The sequence below is a fragment of the Clarias gariepinus genome, chromosome 6 (genome assembly GCF_024256425.1).
Source record: "Clarias gariepinus isolate MV-2021 ecotype Netherlands chromosome 6, CGAR_prim_01v2, whole genome shotgun sequence".
NCBI classification, from domain to species: domain Eukaryota; kingdom Metazoa; phylum Chordata; class Actinopteri; order Siluriformes; family Clariidae; genus Clarias; species Clarias gariepinus.
The window spans coordinates 18967391-18988387 of NC_071105.1; the positions used below are offsets into that span (position 1 = coordinate 18967391).

General features: G+C 42.5%; 1 protein-coding gene across 1 annotated transcript in view; it reads left to right on the plus strand.

The window, feature by feature from the left end:
- The window catches only part of plxna1b (plexin A1b), a 197610-nt gene extending 177342 nt beyond the window's left edge, over positions 1 to 20268 (plus strand). Inside the window, exons 19-32 of the mRNA XM_053497844.1 lie at positions 450 to 593; positions 2582 to 2816; positions 4366 to 4508; positions 5803 to 6059; positions 8046 to 8112; positions 10575 to 10721; positions 11127 to 11286; positions 11387 to 11490; positions 12352 to 12448; positions 12899 to 13089; positions 14267 to 14436; positions 14624 to 14836; positions 15970 to 16120; positions 16764 to 20268. Of these exons, the coding sequence (XP_053353819.1) occupies positions 450 to 593; positions 2582 to 2816; positions 4366 to 4508; positions 5803 to 6059; positions 8046 to 8112; positions 10575 to 10721; positions 11127 to 11286; positions 11387 to 11490; positions 12352 to 12448; positions 12899 to 13089; positions 14267 to 14436; positions 14624 to 14836; positions 15970 to 16120; positions 16764 to 16859 (2175 nt within the window). The 3' untranslated portion in view covers positions 16860 to 20268. The remainder of the gene's footprint in view (positions 1 to 449; positions 594 to 2581; positions 2817 to 4365; positions 4509 to 5802; positions 6060 to 8045; positions 8113 to 10574; positions 10722 to 11126; positions 11287 to 11386; positions 11491 to 12351; positions 12449 to 12898; positions 13090 to 14266; positions 14437 to 14623; positions 14837 to 15969; positions 16121 to 16763) is intronic.
- Positions 20269 to 20997: the final 729 nt, after the last annotated feature.

A 20997-nucleotide genomic window follows, 5' to 3' on the forward strand; every position in this document is an offset into this window, starting at 1 on the left:
AACCTTTCTCAGGCTATTCCGCCCCCAGGCCTGCCTTGCCATGAGCCCCCTGGGGAGGCGGGATATTGGATATTGGCAAAGTGACTATATCCATGAAAACATTGGAATCTAGGAAATTCATTGGCTCATATAGAGGAGCTCTTATGTGATTAGCTCTTTTTTTTTTTTAATCCAAATCATATAAATGTAAAAACTAAACAATTACAGATTTAATAAACTCCATCTTGCGTAAAAAAGAGTGACTGAAGCATGCCAGGTTTTGTAAGGATCTCCGAGAGGTTGAATGTAGGGCTTTTAGTTAGAAATTTAGTTAGGAGTGCAACTGATTTTAGCTGTCTTTTTACCTGAAGCTGAGACGTTCACATAATTAACAGCTGACTGCTTAATTTGTTTAAAAAAAATTGTACATGAAAATACAGTACTTCAATCTTTGCAAATGTCTGTTTTAGGGGAAAAACCTGATCCCGCCGGCTCCTGGTAACGCCAGGATGAACTACACCGTTCTGATAGGAGACGAGGCGTGTGTGTTGACGGTGTCAGAGGCTCAGCTGCTGTGTGAATGGCCTGACCTCACTGGTCAGCAAAAAGTCACTGTGAGTTAACACACCGCCATAACAGGCTACACCATATACCTCTGTAACACTACCATAAGTTTACACATGAATGGGATTGAATTCCTCTCTAAAGCTATAGAACTGTATTCCCATTATTTATTTTTATTTATTTATTTTCACATACCCACCTTAGACTTTTCTCTCAACACTACTGTAGGAAAGGGGTTAATTTAAAAGTGCCCTCAAATGTCTGCATTTCTTTTTTAATGTTTGCAGTTTTTAGTGCATAATAGTGTTGCCTAAGGTGCTGATCACAGTAATGTCATTTTCTACTGGTCCTATACTGGAAGGTAATCTTAAGAAAAGAGATAAAAACACAATGGGCTGTTCTCTTATGGGAAAATAATCAATGGTGTAATGGTGTGAAACACCCCAGCTAATGTTCCAACCCTAGATATAATTATTTACCTGTAATGACGTATCCCTGTTTCACAGCAGTTTGACAACTGGAATTTAACTGATTTAAAAAGAAAAAATTTTAATTGGCATACAGTTAGGGAAAAGTTATCACTTAAATTATAGCTAGTAAAGAATTCATAGTGTATTAGAGCAAGCAGGTTAATATCGACGCTGCTGCACTACAGTCCGAGCTCTTCAGTTGCAGAAAATTAATCAATACCTTCTGACCAGTCAGTTGTAAGAAATGTTTTTTTGGTATTAAAAACTAATAAAAGCCCAGAGCACTGTATAAGAAGTATTTAGCGAGCGGCTTACAGTAGTCGACTTTTCCTCAGGTTTTTATGAATAAAGAGAATACCTTGCCTAGACTCTTAATAAATGCCAAATCTTCACTCGGTCCACATCCAAAATTAAACAAACTGTTTTTATACCTTATATATACACACACACTGTATATATATTTTATACCCGATTTATTTATTTTGCTTGAACAGACTGTTTTATTTATTTATTTTATACTTTCTTTTTTCCACCTCTTATGAGAGTATTTATCCTCTCTTGCATCTTCTCAATTCTTTATAGTTGTTGTTTAACCTGCATTTATTCATCTTAACCTCTGGTCAATTTTCTTTCATATTCAGATGTGATTTTAAATGGCTTTGTCTATAGAGATTTGAGAAAAGTCGATTGTATTTGCAGCCAGTAATGATCAGTGTGCTAGGAGACAGGCTGTGTTTTTTTTTTTTCTTAAACATTAAATTCCATCCTTAAAGCTGGAGCTGCTTTTCCTTTTCTCCCCTTACGGATTTTATACATTAATTTTCTTAATCTACCATGGGTATTAAAATAGCATGCTGCTATTTTTCCCAAGCTGTCTGCTCTCCTTCTGAGCAAAAAAGCCCTGAGGAGGGTAAAAGATAGATGGGGGGAAAGGAAAGGGAGAGGGGGGTAGACAGAACAAAAAGGAACGAGAGCCCCTTTGAGACCTGCAGGCCCAGATGTTTGTCCTCGACCTATATAATCTGACCTATATACGAGTTGGGTGAGGGAGCTGAACATCTAGGGTGCTTTTTGTTTTTTGCTTTCGCCTCACTTGGCTCGTTTGCCGCAACTGTTTTCTTCCTTTTTCATGCAGCTTAAGTTCCCTGTCCTTCTGTTTCTGCCTTTAACTATTCAAATGTACTTAAATATCAAGCTTTCATGCTACACTATGCTCCTTTTCACTCGTTTGTGCAAACTACATTTCCCACTATGCACCTCTTCCTGGTTAAATTGCCAGTGCATTGTAGAGATGTGCTAGTCCCGAGCCTAACGTAGTTTGTAATAGCCTTGTGTGGTCGGGGCCGTTTAATTAATGTGCTCTGTGTGGAGGTGTGAGGTCTTAGTGGGTTTAATGGGAAAAGCTTTAGTCTGCGTGTTCCTGGTAATTACAGCTGTTAACAGCCACTTACTACAGAACACTCAACAGAGACATTAAGTGAAAATGCTGAAAACAGAGGGAGGTGCCACACTTCACACATTTTGGTTTTTAAAAAAAAAAAGCGTGTTTGTATTTCTGTGTGATGCAGGTACGTGTTGGAGGGTTCGAATTCTCGCCCGGTACGCTGCAGATCTATTCGGACAGTCTGCTCACCCTGCCCGCCATCATCGGCATCGGGGCCGGAGGAGGCCTGCTGCTGCTCATCATCATCATAGTCCTCATCGCATACAAGCGCAAGTCCCGGGACGCCGACCGCACACTCAAACGCTTACAGCTGCAGATGGACAACCTGGAGTCCAGAGTGGCAATCGAGTGCAAGGAGGGTATGACCACTTCCTGTCTCACTTTCATAGACTGCAGTGCTTCACCTTATTATTGATTTTTATTCCTTAACTTTTTCTGTATTTTGTTTTTCCTTTTTTTATTTTATTTTTTGTTGTTTTTTTCAACATGTTTTTCTATGGCTCTTGTTTTTTTTTTTTTTTTTGTGGCTCTATCTGACTTTGTTTTTTTCAATAGTTATTTTTTCCTTGTTTTTAATTTTTCTTTTTCCGTCTTTTTCTTTCTATAGATTTCCTTCCTTTTTACGGCCGTTTTGTGTTTGCTTTCATTTTTTCTTCTATAGCTGATTTTTTCTTTTTCGTTATCGATTCTTTAATCCTCTCTTTCCCTTTCTGTTATATTCCTTTGTACGTTTGCTTGTTACTGACTGACTGATCATGAAAAGCTCCTTCTAATGGCAATTCTTGGCAAAATTCCTCTCTCTCTTTATCTCTCTCTCGCTCGCTCCCTCGCTTGCTCACTCGCTCTCTCTCACACTCTTTTATTTCCTTTCTCTCCCTCCCTGTCGATGCAATGTGAAGGGCGTGAGACTAGGCAGCCGTTATCTCAGTGTGGGTCTGCCCCGAGGCGATGCCCTCGTCCGTGTCCCAGCCCTGAGATTATGCAGACATGCAGACCCAGGGAGAGGGATGAGAGACGCAGGAGAGAGAGCAAGTGCTTATGAGATAACAGGAGGAATGATCTCTAGGATGAACAGAGATTGAGTGTGAGGGAATGAAAGCGAGTGTGCCTTTGTCCCATTATTGCCACGTTCTCTGAAGTCCTGTCTCTACGTGCAGCTTTAGTTTTAGTACCTTTTATTTCTCCTTTGTTCGTACACTTTGGTTACCCACTGATTTGTTAGTCATGGCAGTAAATAATGCAGGTGCTGATTGTTTAGACAGGTAAGCGGTGTACGTCTGAGAGGAACAAGACAATTGTCAAAAGATCGCTTGTCTTCAGGCAAAACAAATACTAATACATTCCAATGAACCCTCCCTCTCTTTTTGCTCTCGGTCTCTCACCTCTCTTGCTTCTTCCTCACTGCCTTCCTCATTAAGTTGCCAGCGGAGTCTCGGGCCTGTCAATAACCCACAATTCACCTCTCCTGTCCAGACAGGGTGTCAAAGGTTGACATCCACGCCTGCTAAACTCTTCCCCCTCGGCTGCCCCGCAGTGCCTGAAAGAGACAGGCACACGGTTGCCCACACTCCTGCCTGTCAGAAATTATAAACACCCCCTGCCAGATCCTGTCCTCCCTACAAACAGGCATCTGCTGCAGCATCCTAAAGGAAGTGCTAAATCCCTCTGACAAGAGGCTGCACTTTTAGTGGCCTGCTGCTATTAATTGGTAAAGAGAATCTAGTCAGGACATATTTTGTCTTCTTTAGACCATGTGAAGGGCTCGGCTAACTGCGCCTGACATTGTAGGAACAAACTGGTCGGTTCCTGTTTGCTTTATTGCCCGTTCGATCTCTCCATCTTGTGCAGGCTTTGTGCACTGGTAACATAACTTTTGATGTACAACTCTGGCCATGTGTCTGTCCACAGCGTTCGCTGAACTGCAGACTGATATCCACGAGCTGACCCAAGAGCTAGACGGGGCAGGAATTCCGTTCCTGGACTACCGGACCTACGCCATGAGAGTGCTCTTCCCGGGCATCGAGGACCATCCTGTGTTGAAGGAGATGGAGGTATCTTGCACGGTGCACACCTATGCACATGTTTATGCTCCTAATAGAATTTTTCCAGCCAATTGATTATCAAATGGAGTATCCATAAAAATTGCAACTATTAATAGGATTATGATTTAGATTATTAGGCGGCATATAAACGTGGCTACTGATATACCACTCCACGCGGCTGTCTTGCTCTCACACGCACAGATAGCACATCTCATGATGCATAATTGGTAGAGTAGGTGTGTTGCATCGGCTTTCTATTCATATCTCTGGTGGAATCAGCTCTTGTGCTATATGGATCAATTTCTTATTATGCTCCTACTAAGTTGCAATCCTGGGCTCTCCAGAGACCGTCACACACATTTCTAAATAAATGCTCTCTGAAAGATAGCGGCGCTTTATTCCACTGTTTAGGAGCTGTTAGAACGGGGCAGCTGCTCTGAGTGCCGTCTCATTTCCCCTGTGTATTATGTAGCTCTAAGATCTTGTCTGCGAAGCAGAATGGCGAGTATAGATGGCTAAACTCTTTAAAAAAAAAAAAAAAAATCCAAATTGAATACAATCAGTGCAATATTCAGGGTAAGCACAAAAAAAATAAAAATAAATGACGTCCAGGCTATTTTTTTCCCCTAAACTAAAATATGATCTCTGTATTGAGATATACCTGATTGCTTAATCCATGAGCCTAGTCACTTGCACAGGCTGGAATTCAGCATGAATATCAGTGAAGTATTAATCATATTCTGCTCCATTCCTTTGGTCATTAATTGTTTTATGGAAGACACAGTGCGAATGTGTAGTCGCTGTGATCGTTGGTTTACTTGAAAACTGGCCAATTAGCAACACGAGCTGTAATCTATCAGTCAGGCTAGATTCGATTTAATAATGACCCCATTCGAGCTGGGTCTCTTTATTATGCTGACAAGTTAAAAGTGTTTCCCGGCCTGTTTAGTCTATGATGCTTGCTGCAAAAGCCAAATGTTCTGGTTTATTAGCCAGACTGAGTCAATCGCTATCAATAAAACAAGCTCGGTGTGAATTGGAGATCAAAAACGACTCTAAAGCATAACGACTGGTCTGGGCTCTGTCGAGAACGAATCAAAGACGTGCCGGCGAACGCCGATCGGCTCCGAGAAGCACAAGTGTGTGTGTTGTGTGTGTGTGTGTGTGTGTGTGTGTGTGCGTGCAGATGGTGCCTTGAACAGTCCAAAAAACAAATCGATTCGCAAAGTGTCCTCGGTAGAGCCTTTAACATTGAAAATGATGCATCACCTCATGCTCAGTCGCTCCTGTCCTCTTCCATCAGGTGCCGGCGAACGTGGAGAAGGCCCTGACGCTGTTCGGGCAGCTCCTGAATAAGAAGCACTTCCTCCTGACGTTCATCCGCACCCTGGAGGCCCAGCGCTCGTTCTCAATGCGCGACAGAGGCAACGTGGCCTCGCTCATCATGAGTGCGCTGCAGGGGGAGATGGAGTACGCCACAGGAGTCCTCAAGCAGCTGCTCTCTGACCTCATCGACAAAAACCTGGAGAGCAAGAACCACCCCAAACTGCTGCTCCGCAGGTACCCGGAGCATCTGGATGCACGTTTTTAGTTAGCTGCTTGGTGCACGCTTTAATGTGTTAATGATTGAGGACATGTCAGGTCTTTTGTCGCTCTCTCTTTGCCTCTGTGGCTGTTTACGCCAAAATCCCTTCCTTTCGCTATCTCCGTCTTCACTTCTGTCTGAGAATATTACACACCTGAGCACACAGGCCCCCCAGAGAGAGAGAGGGGGGAGAGAGAGGGAAACGCACTCGAAGGGACAGGCTTGGAGAATGAAAAAGAAGAGAAGGGAACAAGAGTTATTTTAGGCATAGCAGGAGATGAACGGATACGGAGGAACAGAGGAGGAAATGCAGCGTGCGAGAGTGGTCATAGGGGACGGATACACTCTTTCTAAACAGAAAAACGGTCATTACTGTTCAAAGGTGTGGAGAAGAAACAGAATTGCATTGCGTGGGTGTGACGATAGCGATTTTTAAATGTATATTTAAGCGAAAAATTATTACCGTTCTGTGTGTAGGTATACAGAGAGAGAGAGAGAGATGCAGCTCTTCCCTGGACTTTTTTCGTTTTTATCCAGTATGTCTAACATTTGTACAAGATATTTAAAAAATATGTTGGTTGCATAAGTAATCACCCCCCCCTTCCATTATGGTTACACAGCTGCAGTGATGCATCTTGATCAGCTTTGCATTTCTAAATCCTGATATTTTTGCCCATATGTCTTGAGTAAAACTGCTCGAGATCTGTCAGATTAACTGAGGATCGTTTTTTTTTTTTTTTTTTTAACAATACAGACTCTCAGTAAGTTTGAGGAAAGGACATCTGGGTTCTTTGTGTAGCTTAGACAGAATGCTTAGTCATTGTGTCGTTCAGAGGTAAAACCTCTATCCCAGTTTTAAGTCTCTTGCAGACTAGAGCTGTGCTCTTTTAAGATCGTCCTGTGTTTGGATCGTTTCATGACGTACAATTTAAATTAAATCCATTTCCAAGCAGAAACACTAAACAATATGGGAAAAGTTGGTATGCGTTCTGTATATTGCCTGAAACGCTAAAAAAAAAAAAGCACCATTTCTAGCCGAGCGCTGTACGCTCGTAGATCAGTCCAGTATTCTGACAGCTCATGTTTTAAAGCAGCTTCAGGGAAAACTAAGTGTACTCTCCACAAGAGCTTGTGTAAGAGCGTGTTTTGTTCAGGTGCTCCTGTCTGCGCGCACTCCAGCCATACTTTTCTCCAGCAGAGTTAGAAGTAAAAGCCGTGCCTGAAGTTCAAACACACACACACAAGCAGACACAGTCCTCACTCCCTCATTTATGTTTTGTTCTCTCCAGTCGTCTGCGCACCGCCTCACTGTTTCTTCCCCTCATTTAAACTTAGCGCTGCCTCATTTCTCCGCGCGTTTCATCTGTCTGTGGGTGAGCGAGTGAATAATTAAAAAGAAAGGAAGGAGAAAACAGTTTACCCCTCTCTCTCCCTCTCCTTCCACTTCTCCTCTCCCCCTTCGTTAACAGATTAGTGCTAATAAAGTCCGCTAATTACTTCGTCTGTTAATTAGCTTCATTCCGAGGGACTCTCGCGCGCGAGGGTTGTTATTATGCGGCAGGTTTCTGCTCAACTAGAAAAGTTACCGAATTACTCTAATTGGTGCATTTTCTTAATGAGGATTGGTAGTTTGCTTTAGCGAGCAGGGAGAAAATGAGCAATTGGCTTAGTAATATTGTTCATTCATTCGGGCGCGCGTCGGTTAGCAGGCCGCGTCACGGCGCGCGCGGCAGCGGATGGCGTTTGTTAGCGCAGGTGGTGGTGCTGGTCTTTAGCTCACTGCTGTCAGAGTGAAATTAAACTGCCTCCAATCGTCAGGAGATCATACACAGAGTGTTTAGGAGTCCTGAGGCAAGCCATTACATCGTTTCTTGAAGCTTGAAGTAATGTTTATCTGACATTAATTTCTTTTTTCTCTCCTTCCCCCTCCCTCCCTCCCTCCCTCCTTCCCTCCCCTATAGGACGGAGTCTGTAGCCGAGAAAATGCTGACAAACTGGTTCACCTTCCTCCTGTACAAGTTCCTGAAGGTGAGTGAGCGTCCGCGTGTGTTCTTGTTTCGATTCTGTGCGTGCGTGTGTAATGCATGCGTCTACACTTACTGTTGTGTGTGTGTAAATGTAACAGCTTGAGGTTTCTAGTGTTTGTGTATCCTTTACTGACCTTGAATGTCTTGCAAAGGCTTATGGGAGATTGAGTTCAGTGACAGCACCGGATCTGCCATATGTCCCTGGCAGCAAGACTTTCTCAGTCTCTCAACCATGAGCCACGCACATGCCCATGCCGCCAGGACTCTATATATAGCTAATTTCCTTCCCTGCGCCCGACTTCCAAATATCTTCCTTTTGTAGAAGTGAGTTATTAGACGGATAAATACAGGAATCGAAAGAAGTGACTCCTCAAGGGATGCTGAAGTGTGCATGGATATTTAATGATGTTTGAGGGGCATTGGACCCAGCCTGCTGTACTTACTTTCTGTATGTTTTTACCTTCTTTTTTTTTTTTTTTTTGTGATACAGTCATGGAGCGTACTTTTATTTTGTGCTTTGACATGTGAGGACATGAGTTTAACTAAGCATTTCAATCATGTACTGTAGCAGCTAAAGTGAGATTATTATTCATGATTCGCATTAAAGCAGCACACACACACACACACACACACACACACACAGACACTTTGCTGATATGAAAGTGAGAAACCCAAATCCAGACTGTAGCTGTCAGAGTGTTTGTGTCTGTCTCCTGTCTGTTGCTGCTCATCAACAGCTGTCTGTTTAATTAGCCTCGATGCTAACGAGCCCAATGAGGCGGAGACATATGGAGGGAAGCGGGAGGGGAGATGCTCGAGAAACTCCGAGGGTACGGATGCCACCGAGGGGCCTCATTTCACTACTGGGGCATTTTCTATTGACTTAGTAGTTGTTTATTAGCAAGTGTAACGCGAGGTCTGAAAACCCTCACAAAGCAGTGCATGATGTGTGAGAAGTTATTAGCTTTAATTAATTGAATTGTTGCTAATTAATTGTGGATAATTTGCCTGCCAATACGCACCCTGTCAAGTGTGGTTTTCTCATCTTGTGATAAGAGATGCTCTGTAAGCAGAAAAGGAAACCTTTGTCTCGGGGAGGACAAACAATAGACTGAACAGAAAGGACATGAAAGGACAAGGATAAAGACAGTTAACAAGGGAGAGCAGGAAAGAAAAGGTAGAACTTGTGAAAGATGAGAGGAGGCAGTGCGTAGGAAGGAATGATTGAGAAAAGTGAGGGAGCGAGGCGATTTCGGCTCTCGTCTCATTGCCGGTTTGACACATTTCATGCTCTGAAGTGCTTCCCCAGCACTTTCCTCCACAGTCATTAGCCTTCTATTAACCCCTCCATCAATCGGCACCCGCCTCCTTCACACAGACTCCGCAGCTCATTCAGACTCGCTCTGGGCTCCGTCCGTGCAGAATAAGGGAATGCTCAGGGGAGCAGCGGCAGCTTACGCTGCTTTCGCCCTGTTTTTGTTTTCCCTGACTACGGGAATTACTCATGCATCCCGAAGGACTCTTTTTTGATAGATTGCGTCCTGTGAGTTTATGCTGAACTTGGACAGCGAGCCCCTCAATAGCCACTCGCCCTGCAGCTCGGCACAGAGGAGACGAGCATCCTCGGTGTATAGACAAGCAGCAGAAATCATTAATCCATAACAGAGGGACTGGTCTGCAGAACAATACCCATCAGTGATCCTCTCATTCTCTCCAGTGGGCTACGAAAACACTGAAGCAGCAGAAATCGTTTCCACACTGTACTCTTGGAACGTGTGTCTGTGTGTGTGTGTGTGTGTGTGTGTGTGTGTGTGTGTGTGTCTGTGTGTCTGGATTTAATTGGTGTTTAATATACCCTGCATTTAGATGGTGGGGAAAACAGTTTAGAGAGAAGTGAGAAGCAGCGATGGCTCTTGGTACCATTCCAGAGCCGCTTAGACTGATACCTAAACTTACCTCTGCACTCAGGAATGCCATTTTGCATAATGCAAATTTTTATCTCTGCATTACAATTATATATGCGATGGCCTGCGAAAGCCCTGTACATGGTTAAATTTAACATTTGACATTTTCCGGCGGTCTTTCCAAGCCGAAAATCTTTTTCTCTTTTGCATGTGTGTGCCTCAAGCGCAACGAAAGGTCTAGCATTTTAATGTATTAACAGTGAAAAGGGACGAAATCACATTTAAAACATTCACTCCAACTCCATTACAGTACGCCTTGCCTACTTCTACATTTATAACCTAATTTGTTTATGAGGGGGGAAAAAAAGGACTAACTCGTTTTTCGATTGTAATCTTATTGCTACTATTATCTACATCATTTACATCGGCGTCATTTAAACACGAGCCTAGTCACACTGTTAGCTGCCTGTGCTGAAATAATCAATATTCATATGCTGTCTGTATTGTCTTAAAGAAAACCAGACGTGGATATAATGTGCACGTGTGTGTGTGTTTACAGGAGTGTGCGGGAGAACCTCTCTTCATGCTCTACTGTGCAATGAAGCAGCAGATGGAGAAAGGGCCGATAGACGCCATCACAGGAGAGGCACGCTACTCTCTCAGTGAAGACAAACTGATCAGACAGCAGATCGACTATAAGACCCTGGTCAGTAGCTTTTACAGCGAGAGTGTGGAGCAGCAGTAGCTCTTCGCACACAGCTAGAGATGCGTGTTAAAGCTGCTCTCACGTCAATAGCACACCACTCTGCTCTTTGATTTCAGATTTGCCTGAGCCGCGGTGCCGTGGCTACTGCACTAGAACTAGCGCTGAGAAACCTTACTATTTATCAGTTACTAAATTCCAAAAAGCACATGCTTATGTTAACATGGCTTAGATCCTTTAATTTCTTTAACTATTAGCTAATTTTGGAAACGTGCCGCTTAGTTTCATATGAAAATGGAAATGTATTGAAAATGGTGGTCAGTTTAATTGGTCTGGTCAGTGTAAATAGTGGGTTGTGTATCTTGATTGTTAGGAGTATTGATTTGAAATGGTGTCCTCTGTGCACAGACACTGCATTGCGTCAACCCGGAGAACGAGAACGCATCTGAGGTCACGGTCAAATGCCTGAACTGTGACACCATCACTCAGGTGAAGGAGAAACTCCTGGACGCAGTCTATAAGGGCAGCCCATACTCTCAGAGACCCAAGGCAGGAGACATGGATCTAGGTAAAATAAAAGTAAAAAAATCTGTACCACAGCGATCAAAAAGCAGCAAGTCCCGATTTCCTGCGGCTAATTTTGATCGTTCCTTCACTTGTGTGTGTAGAATGGCGTCAGGGCCGAATGGCGAGGATCATCCTCCAGGACGAAGACGTCACCACCAAGATCGATAATGATTGGAAGCGTCTCAATACACTTGCCCACTACCAGGTAACCACGTCCACAATCATGTATTTATTTCATAGCTAGACATTCATAGTCACAACCAGTGGCCCAACACCTCCTGCACCACTAGGTTACTATGGCAACATTGCAACAACTTAGCAGGTTCACAAGCTGCCAGGTAACCATAGCAACACCCCCAACAGGGAAGGATAGCAAGCCTTTCCACTGCAGCAGGACTATTCAACCAGCAGCACAAATCTGCCCTATTCCAGCTTTTCAGAGGCCCGTGTGAGACAGATATTCAATCAGTAATATGCAGCTAATAAGATTATAAAAAAAATAAAAAATGTGATTATCACAACACGCTTCTATTTATGCATCCTGGTAATTTGTTAATAATCTGACACGGTGAGAATAGACATCTTCAAAACGAAACATCAGTTGGAGTAGAGTGAAGTTAATTCCAATCCAGTTAAACAAGGTGGATCGTTCTTTCGCAAAGCTGTTCGAATCACACCAGGGGGTATTTACCTGAATTCTCTAAGTGTGAGGTTTGAGTCACAAAAGCAGGATGCACAGAATTATCCTTTTCCATCAAGTCAAATCTTTCCATGTAAATGTAACCTTTGCTGGAAGACTTGTGCATGTCATTACCTTGTATATTATTCAGCTACGACACTCAGTAAGTTTTTCGAAAGTTCGTCTCTCCAAGGTGATTAGTAGGAAAATTATTAGTTAAAGGTATTTTGATAGACTTGACAGATGCTCGTTTGTTTTTTTAATTATAAGAAGTTTTAAAATAGTGTGTTTATTGTGGAACAACTACTAGGAGGACGGATTTATTAATCTATTGAAAATCTCTCTCTCTCTCTCTCTCTCTCTCTCTTTCTCTCTCTCGTTGTGTAGGTCACAGATGGCTCAGTGATGGCTCTGGTTCCTAAGCAGAACTCTGCTTATAACATCTCCAACTCCTCTACGTTTACAAAGTCCCTCAGCCGATACGGTTAGAGCTCACATTCTCTCTCTCTCTTTCTCTCTCCCATATATTTCACTAACCTGTGCGATTTAATATTTGATTGGCTGCTGGAGTAGCACAGACTGTCAAGCTCTTGATGACAGACATTAATTCCTGAATCTGAGAGAGATGGTGCAAGTGAGAAGGAATGTGAAAGAATGGCATGTTACATGAATGACAGCGTAAGAAGTGTTGCCTCTTTAAATGCGACAGATTCTCTCCATCACCGAAAAGCTTTGCGTCACATTCGAACGACTCGGCCCCATTTCTTTTAAAGCCGCGGCAATAGCGATAATGGCAGCTCTTCCGTCATGTCTACTTTATCCCTCATCGTTGTTTTGTAGTCTTTAAATGTTTGACCGATTTGAATTCTGTCCTCCGCTGGTTCCCTCCCGTCTTTGTAAGTAATTCCCTTCTTTATTTTTTTATTTGTCACAGAGAGTATGTTGAGGACAGCCAGCAGTCCTGACAGCCTGCGCTCGCGGACCCCCATGATCACACCGGATCTGGAGAGCGGAACCAAACTCTGGCATCTGGTCAAGAACCATGACCACTCAGACCAGAGGGAGGGAGACCGCGGCAGCAAGATGGTCTCCGAGATCTACCTGACCCGCCTGCTCGCAACCAAGGTAGATAAGACGCAAGGACTCGCACGCAGGCCCGTGTTCCTGTCTTAACCCTAGGTTTTCTATGTCTTTTATGTAGCTTCTCTCTATAGCCAGTTCATGTTGACCTTTGCGTGTGAAAGGCTAGTCCCTGATTAACATTTAGCAGCAGGTCCAGTCTGACACGCACCACTGTATCTTAATTAGACCGGTGACCTTTGCTTATCGAGCTGTTTTGGGGAAAAGAAATCTGGCTTTTCTGCTCATCTGCGCTCCTATCTCCTGTCAGTATAGCAGTCTCTTATTGAGATGTCTCTGCTTTAACTGCAAAGAAGCCACATTTCCCATAATCCTCTTGGGGCCCCACAGGGGTGCTATTTAATCATTAACTGCATATGAAGCTCCAGGCAAGTTAGCTCCTGTTTTTCGGCCGCTGATGCTTCGATGGTGATCTGCGTGTACATCAGTTTCCTGATGCTCATCCGCGCTGCATAGTTTAGTGGTTTCCTGTTCTAATACACTATTTTAAACTTGACCCATGCTTCTCAAACTGTGGCTCAGGACACCAGGAGTATTCAGGGGGGCTGGAGATTGTCTAAATTTGTTCCAGTGGTGAAAAGCTACCATTATTATGCCCTATAAATAATGTCGACTAGAATCTAATGACATGGTGTTAAAAGAATGGTGGAAATTTTAGAAATAGAAATATTCTACAGCCTCAAAGAAGAGCCAGAATATACGCATATTCCAGGATTTCATTGACCGCCTTTAGCTTTGATTGCAGCACACAGTGTGGTGGCCAGTTCATGTGTGAAAACGATGACTCATGCTCCAAGAACCACTCTTTCACATGAAATATGCCTGTGCCATCAGGGAAGGAAGACTTTATTGATGTTATACTTTTTTACCATCACCTTTAGTGAGCACTTAAGTGATTTCCCTTCATGACTTCTTTCTGATCACATTTCTACCATGAAGTTAAAGGTTCAGCACTGGACAGTTCATAACCCAGTTTCAATATTTTTAGTCTGGTAATCCCAATACTTTGGCCCTTTCTGAAACTCTAACCTTTTAACCCAGACCGTGTATTATTGTATACATTCAAAGAATGTGTCTACTTAGACGAGATAAGGTTAGTTTTTTTTTTTTTTTTTATTAAATGCCCCTTTTCTCATTTATCTTTTTTGTGTGTCTGTGACAGGGTACGTTACAGAAGTTTGTAGACGACCTGTTTGAGACCATCTTCAGCACAGCCCACAGAGGCAGCGCACTCCCTCTCGCTATCAAATACATGTTTGACTTCCTGGATGAGCAGGCCGACAAACACCAGATAACAGACCCAGACGTCAGGCACACGTGGAAAAGTAACTGGTTAGTATCGGTTTGTGTACTCGCGGGGTTATACGGCGTGGTCCGACGGTGATTGGGTTTTTAAATATGTATGGAAGTGTTTGTTGACCTAATAGCGTACAATAACAAGGACTTGATAATGTGCCGTGGTTAAGTGCTTTGTCTCTGTCTCTCCTCTCTGTTGTGTATTCGCTCCCCGTCTCCGCAGTTTGCCGTTGAGGTTCTGGGTGAATGTGATAAAGAATCCTCAGTTCGTCTTTGACATCCATAAGAACAGCATCACAGACGCGTGTCTCTCTGTAGTAGCTCAGACCTTCATGGATTCGTGTTCTACGTCAGAACACAAGCTGGGCAAAGACTCGCCCTCGAACAAGTTGCTCTACGCTAAAGACATCCCTAACTACAAGAACTGGGTCGAGAGGTAGGTCGTCATTTATCCTTTGGAATAGAGAGGCTCAGCAGTCTGGGTCCTGGGATGTGTTAGAGATGAGTTAACTAACTTTTCTAAATATATATCTGATGGATATTCAGTGGTGTTAGTCTGTAAGGCAGAGCAAACATCAGCGGTACTGTTACCATCTGATTCATTACAGCGTAAAAGCAAAGAGCTCTGAGTCAGAACCTTAGCACAAAGGGCCACAGTGTATCTGATATACTGTACACTTAGGTTTTTTTTACTTTCAAGATCTTGTGTATTACAATTTTTTTAACTCTAAGGTTTAGCAGTATTTGACTTAAAATACAATCCCACTTTTTAAAGTTTTGTTTAATGCAGTCATGGGTGCTAAGTAACTAATCGGATGCTGATAGTTACTGATAGTCATGGGTGCTGAGTTACTGATCGGAAGATCGGTGGTTCGATCCCCAGCTCCACCAGATTGCCACTGTTGCACCCTTGAGCACGGCCCTTAACCCTATCTGCTCCAGTGGTGCTGCATCATGGCTGACCCTGTGCTCTGACCCCAGTTACACTGGGATATGTGAAGAAAGAATTTCAGTGTGCTGTAATGTAAATGTGACAAATAAAGGCTTAACTTAACATAGAAGCAAGTAGATAGTCTGTCGGCAGGCTAAATTAAAGAGCTCTTTTGTCAGTCAAATTGCCTCTTCCTGGGAAAGTAGGTGGTTTGGCCACAGATTTTAATGAAACATGCCAGAATGCTAGAAATCTGGCTTGTGAGACATATGAAGGTTAAGAACCTCATGTTTATGTAGACTTGTTAGGCGACTAAATGTAGAACATCGGATCCTAAACATAACATTTATTTTTTCTTGGCCTTCAAATACATAAATATGAGCAAATCAATTAATACTCGAGCAGCGAGGTTTGTTCTGACGGGTCTAATGAAAATCCATTACGACTCACTTTTCTTTTTCCACCATGGCTGAAAATTCTATTATGTTTCGCAAATAGCAAGCGGTCAAAAAGTAAAAAAAAAAAAAAATGCATTAAGAATTGATTTTTCATTACACTTTTTAACCCTTACGCTGGTTATTGATTTTCTGTATTAACATAAATATGCTTCTCTCTCTCTCTCTCTCTCTCTCTCTCAGATATTATTCTGATATCTCTCGGATGCCAGCGATCAGTGATCAGGATATGAGCGCGTACCTGGCAGAGCAGTCTCGCCTTCACTTGAACCAGTTCAACAGCATGAGCGCCCTTCATGAGATCTACTCCTATATCACCAAGTATAAAGACGAAGTAAGCGCTCGCACATGTGCACACAGATTAAAAAGCTGAGATGCCACACCATAAGTCGAGCAAATTATTATTATTATTATTGTTATTGTCATATTGTTCATTTAAAGACTAGTGCGAAAATAAGCTGTAATCTAGCAGATCTCGTACATTTCAGCTAACAAAATCTATGGGAGAACAGAATAAGGAGGACGTGTCCTGTTGTTATCCTGCAGTAATTATTGTTTTTGGACCTATTGGCCAGCAGCATTTTAGTCTCTCCTCTCACTGAACCTTTAGCCAAATAACAGTCAGTCCTACAGCTCTGTTATTGCACCTAGTGTGTGTGTGCGCGCGTGCACATGTCCCCGTGTGTGCATGTATGCTGTGATTTTGTTTTTCTGGATAATGTATCACAGCTGGCTCCATTAGCACTGCGCCTCATCATGTGTCATTATGCTGTAAAAGCACAAGCACAAGCGCGAGCACCCCCGTTGTATTTCAGCTTTAATAGACATGTGAGCGCGGATCAAAAACAGAGGCAGACAGGACAGATTGATCGATTGGTGGATGGATAGATAGTCCTCAGTGCATTGTAGTTTCACTTTAAGTGCTTTCTTTCTTTCTTTTGTTCTTTCTTTCTCTCACACACTGCCTCTCTCTGTAGATCCTGTGTGCGCTGGAGCGGGACGAGCAGGCGCGCAGGCAGAGGTTGAGGAGTAAGCTCGAGCAGGTGATTGACACCATGGCTCTGAGCAGCTGATCAGGGCTCCGAGAATTCACGGCACACAAACTGAAGTCACACACTCCCCCTGAAACACACACTGCAAAGAACTGGAGCAGTACACTGGAGCTACTACAGAGCTGGGCACACACTCTTCGTCTGTGTGCGTGTAATGTGTGTGTCTGTGAGAGTGTGTGTGTGTATGGGGCGGTGTGTGTGGGTGTCGACACAAGGACGCATCACAGAGATCATTTCGATTGTTGTCATTGGTGTATAACCTTTTTTATTATTATTTAGTTGTAATTTGTGTGTGCTGGACCTCTTCACACGTAGATACATATACACACACACACACACACAAACACACTTTTGGCCATCATTTTTTCCGAAGACTCAAGAAGGATGAATTCTGGGATGCCTACACTCCAGCCATGGTATTGGTCAGGTGTTGTTATGACGCCCCCCTGAGGGTTCGCGCGGAAGAAAAGAAAAAAAAAAAAAAACGGACATTTTTCAAGTTGTGTGATCTGTTGTTGATTATTTTTATGTTGTACAAATGTAACGGACTGCCCTCTCTCTGCTCTCTTTTGCCACTCGTGTTACTGCTGAATTTGCACAGTTTACAGAAAACAGTACAAAGGACAAATCGTCAGATATTATATATGTATATAAATACTGTTCCATTTTCAGCCATGTGAAATCTACCATTGAGATTTTTTGCTATGTTATCACTGAAACACAAATAGAGTCGACAAAGAAGAATTAGATATTTAAGCAAAAGAAAAAAAATTACATAGGAAGGATAAAAAAAATAAGAAGAAAATGAATAAAATGTTGTCCTGTGCCATGTTTTATTTGAATGTCGTTTAGTGAAAAGGCATTTTGTTACATGGGAATGTGCTATGATTTTGTTTTTAATATGATCTTGCCTGATGACTGAAAAAACAAAACAAAAAAAAAACCTTGTTTGGAGTAGATAAATAGTGCAGGTAAGCTAGAATAATCCAGAGATTAGAAGTCGAAGAGCTCGCTTTTGGGCTCTGTGAACCAAATGCGCTCGTCTCACTTCGTTCACCACAATGTGTGTGACGCTGACGCTCTTTCTCGAGTTTTCCTCATGCACAAGGCATGTGGAGGTAGAGCAGCAGATTTACATGAGCTCCTTTTTCTCTTGGTCTTGTGTATGAGAGAGAGAGAGAAGCGTGAGCTCTTAATTCGTCACTGCTTCAAACTCTGATCAGAGAGCGCGGGTGAGTGAGCGAGCGAGCGAGTGAGTGAGTGAGGGAAGGATGAAGAAGAGGATAGAGACTGAGAGAAAGAGGAGCTTTAGCCTCAGCTCATTAATGAGACAGGGCTAAGTAATCCTGTTACCCTCTGGCCTGACGCCTCCAGTGTGTGTGTTTGATTTAGCCTGCTTCTTTATAGATGATCTTTCTAATCTCGTATGAGAGACGTGTTCTCCGATGAGAGGCTATCTTAGAGTGTTGCTTTTCTTTTTTTTCTCTCCCCTGATTCTTGCTTTAATTTGCTTGCTTAAAAACCAAACTGTGATCTGTGGTGGATTTGATTTGGTGTTGATTTTGTATTGATACATTTTGTTATCCTGCCTCTGAATGTGGTTTACCATTGTACCTGAACAGCTGTGTTTTTGCTCATAATTTCTCTCCATCAAATGTACATGGGTGGTGCTGTGTGAGGTATGACTATCCTAATTTATGTGAATCAAAAAAAAGAAAGAAAAAGTCACATGGCAACCCCCCTGATGGTGTGCCTGTACCCTTTGAGAGGGATTGTGTGACGTGTTGTCAGGCTTTTTGCTGGAATATTTTGAATGGGTCTGTTATTGTTAAGATTTCCCCTTTGGTTATGTATCAGTGTTGTCTTCTAAGTTATTACTTTTCTCTTCCATTCCCAAAATTCAAACTATGGTACCATCCGGTTTCTCAAACATTCAGTAAATCCTTTTTTTTTTTTTTTTTCATTTTTTGGAATTTTTTTTTTTTTTGGACCAAACCATCAGTTAAAAACAGGTTCAAACAGGGTTGCTTTCTGCCTAAAGCACGTCAAGCCCTGACTCGAGTGCGAGGGCAAGCTGTCAGCGCTGGTTAGCCGGCCAACGTCCGCTAGTTCTGACACCTTCATCCATTTTTAACCAAGGTGAACGTGTAGAGAGCGAGAGAGATAGAGAGACAGACCGATGGAGAAAACTGCTTACCTCACAGATGTGGCCACACACTGGGCTGTGTGCTCGCATACGTGTGGGTATTTTTTATTTCTTATTTTTTAAATAGGCCAGAATCTTCACTCTGCCATAAGATCTGGCTTAATGGAAATAGATTAGCTTTGTGCAAGGAGGCCTGAAGCCGTTCCGCTAACCACTAGCTGATGAGCTATCAGACTTATGTAATCAAATGAATTTTACATTAGTCGACATAGCGCTACATGGCTCGGCCTGTGCTCCTCACTCAGCCAGAGCGAATTGAGATTCTGTTCAGCTGTGGCGAGACTCGAAAGAACCGCTTGGTGATTTGGCTCGGTTCGACCCGCGGTGAGCTGTGTGTTGAGCTGATGATGGTGTGAAGATGCATCCAGACATCTCAGGATCTCCCTTTAGTCTTCCGTGTTGATGTTGCCTTGTGAAAACGTGGATGATTGGAGAACTGCGAGTTAGTTAAGTTTACAAACTTGTGTAGTCTTGTGAGAGTAAGAGGCACTGTAACACAGACTTTTGGGAGCATTTTATGTTTACTTCCACATTGTGCACCCTATGTAGAGATCAATGGAGCAATCCTTTATTTTTCCCTCACCGCTCATGCCGATCCGTATGAAAAGGGTGATGGTAATAGCGGTGAGTTTTAGCTGGGTAAAGAAAGCGAGCGTGCACTCACTCCTTCAGACTGCTTTCAAATAAAAGCTCCTCTCGAGTGGGTGCTGCTGATCCTGACCACCCCCTCTTTCCCTCCTTCCTGTGCCCATTCTGTCTTCCTTCTCTCATGGTTCGTTTTCAGCACACTTCTTTCTTGACTCCCTCCTACAACTAGTCTTTCTGTCCATCACAGCACTTCTCTGCTCCAGTGCTGGCTTCATCTTTGATGCCATTCCTGCCTTTACTTGTCACAATTCCTAGCTATCTCACATCTCGACTCTTCCTTGGTTCTTTTTATCGTTCTCCTGAGCAGTAGCTGTCCTTTTTCAGCCGGCCCTAAAAATGCCCTAGGCTTGAATGAAGTAATAGTAAATAAATCGCAGGAAGTCACGCCAGTTGAGTTTTAATGCTATGATAAACTAGATGATCTTTTTTTTTTTTCACAATTTTAGACTTGAAGTAATTGTCACGTTGACCGGTAAGCATCCATTGTGTAAATATTCTGTTGTTTCCTATTTTGCAGATTTACTACTTGTAAATAAACATACATCAAGATGAAATTAAACAGTTTTTGCTAAATAATGCTTTCAAGTGTATTTTTTTTAACTTAATCATTTGTTGTAAAACTAAATATTGGACGATAGTTAAATTTGGAACTTTTTAAAGGGATGTTTGTATGGGGGAATGTGAAAAACTATATGAAGAATGCTACAGTTTTGGTTTACGAATGTTTCCAAGATCCTTTTTCCTCTCTTGATGTAAATGTGAGTTTACTGTCATTACATACTCGTACTTATCTAAGCTTTTTGCGCATCTATTTGCCTATGTCAATTAAGTTGCTTTTGGCAGACGCGTGGAATAAAACTAAAATAATTCTTTATAATTATATATATATATACAAGAAAAATGTTTTACAGTCTTATAGAAAAGCATGCTGCTTTCAGGACGTGTTAAGGTTTGATAGCACGACTTGATGGATAAAGTTCTTAGTCGGTCTTTTACAAAATTGTGATTATACTGTAAATGCCTTTTTACACAGTGCAAAGTGAGTCAGCTGTTTTCCTAGCTAGGTTAGTTCACATGATATTCACCATGAGCAATTAATGTAAAAAAAAATTTCATAGATCATAATATTCTCAACTGATGTGTTGAGGTAACCCTTTTATTGCCCGGTTTAATCTTAATTTCCTACTAATTGATTTTAAAGGCAAACCAAAAAACAACTGACTCAGAAAACAACCCCAGGCTTGATGTCCACATGCAATGGGCAGAGTACAATGCTGAGAAATCTCCCCTATAGCTGAGTTCGCC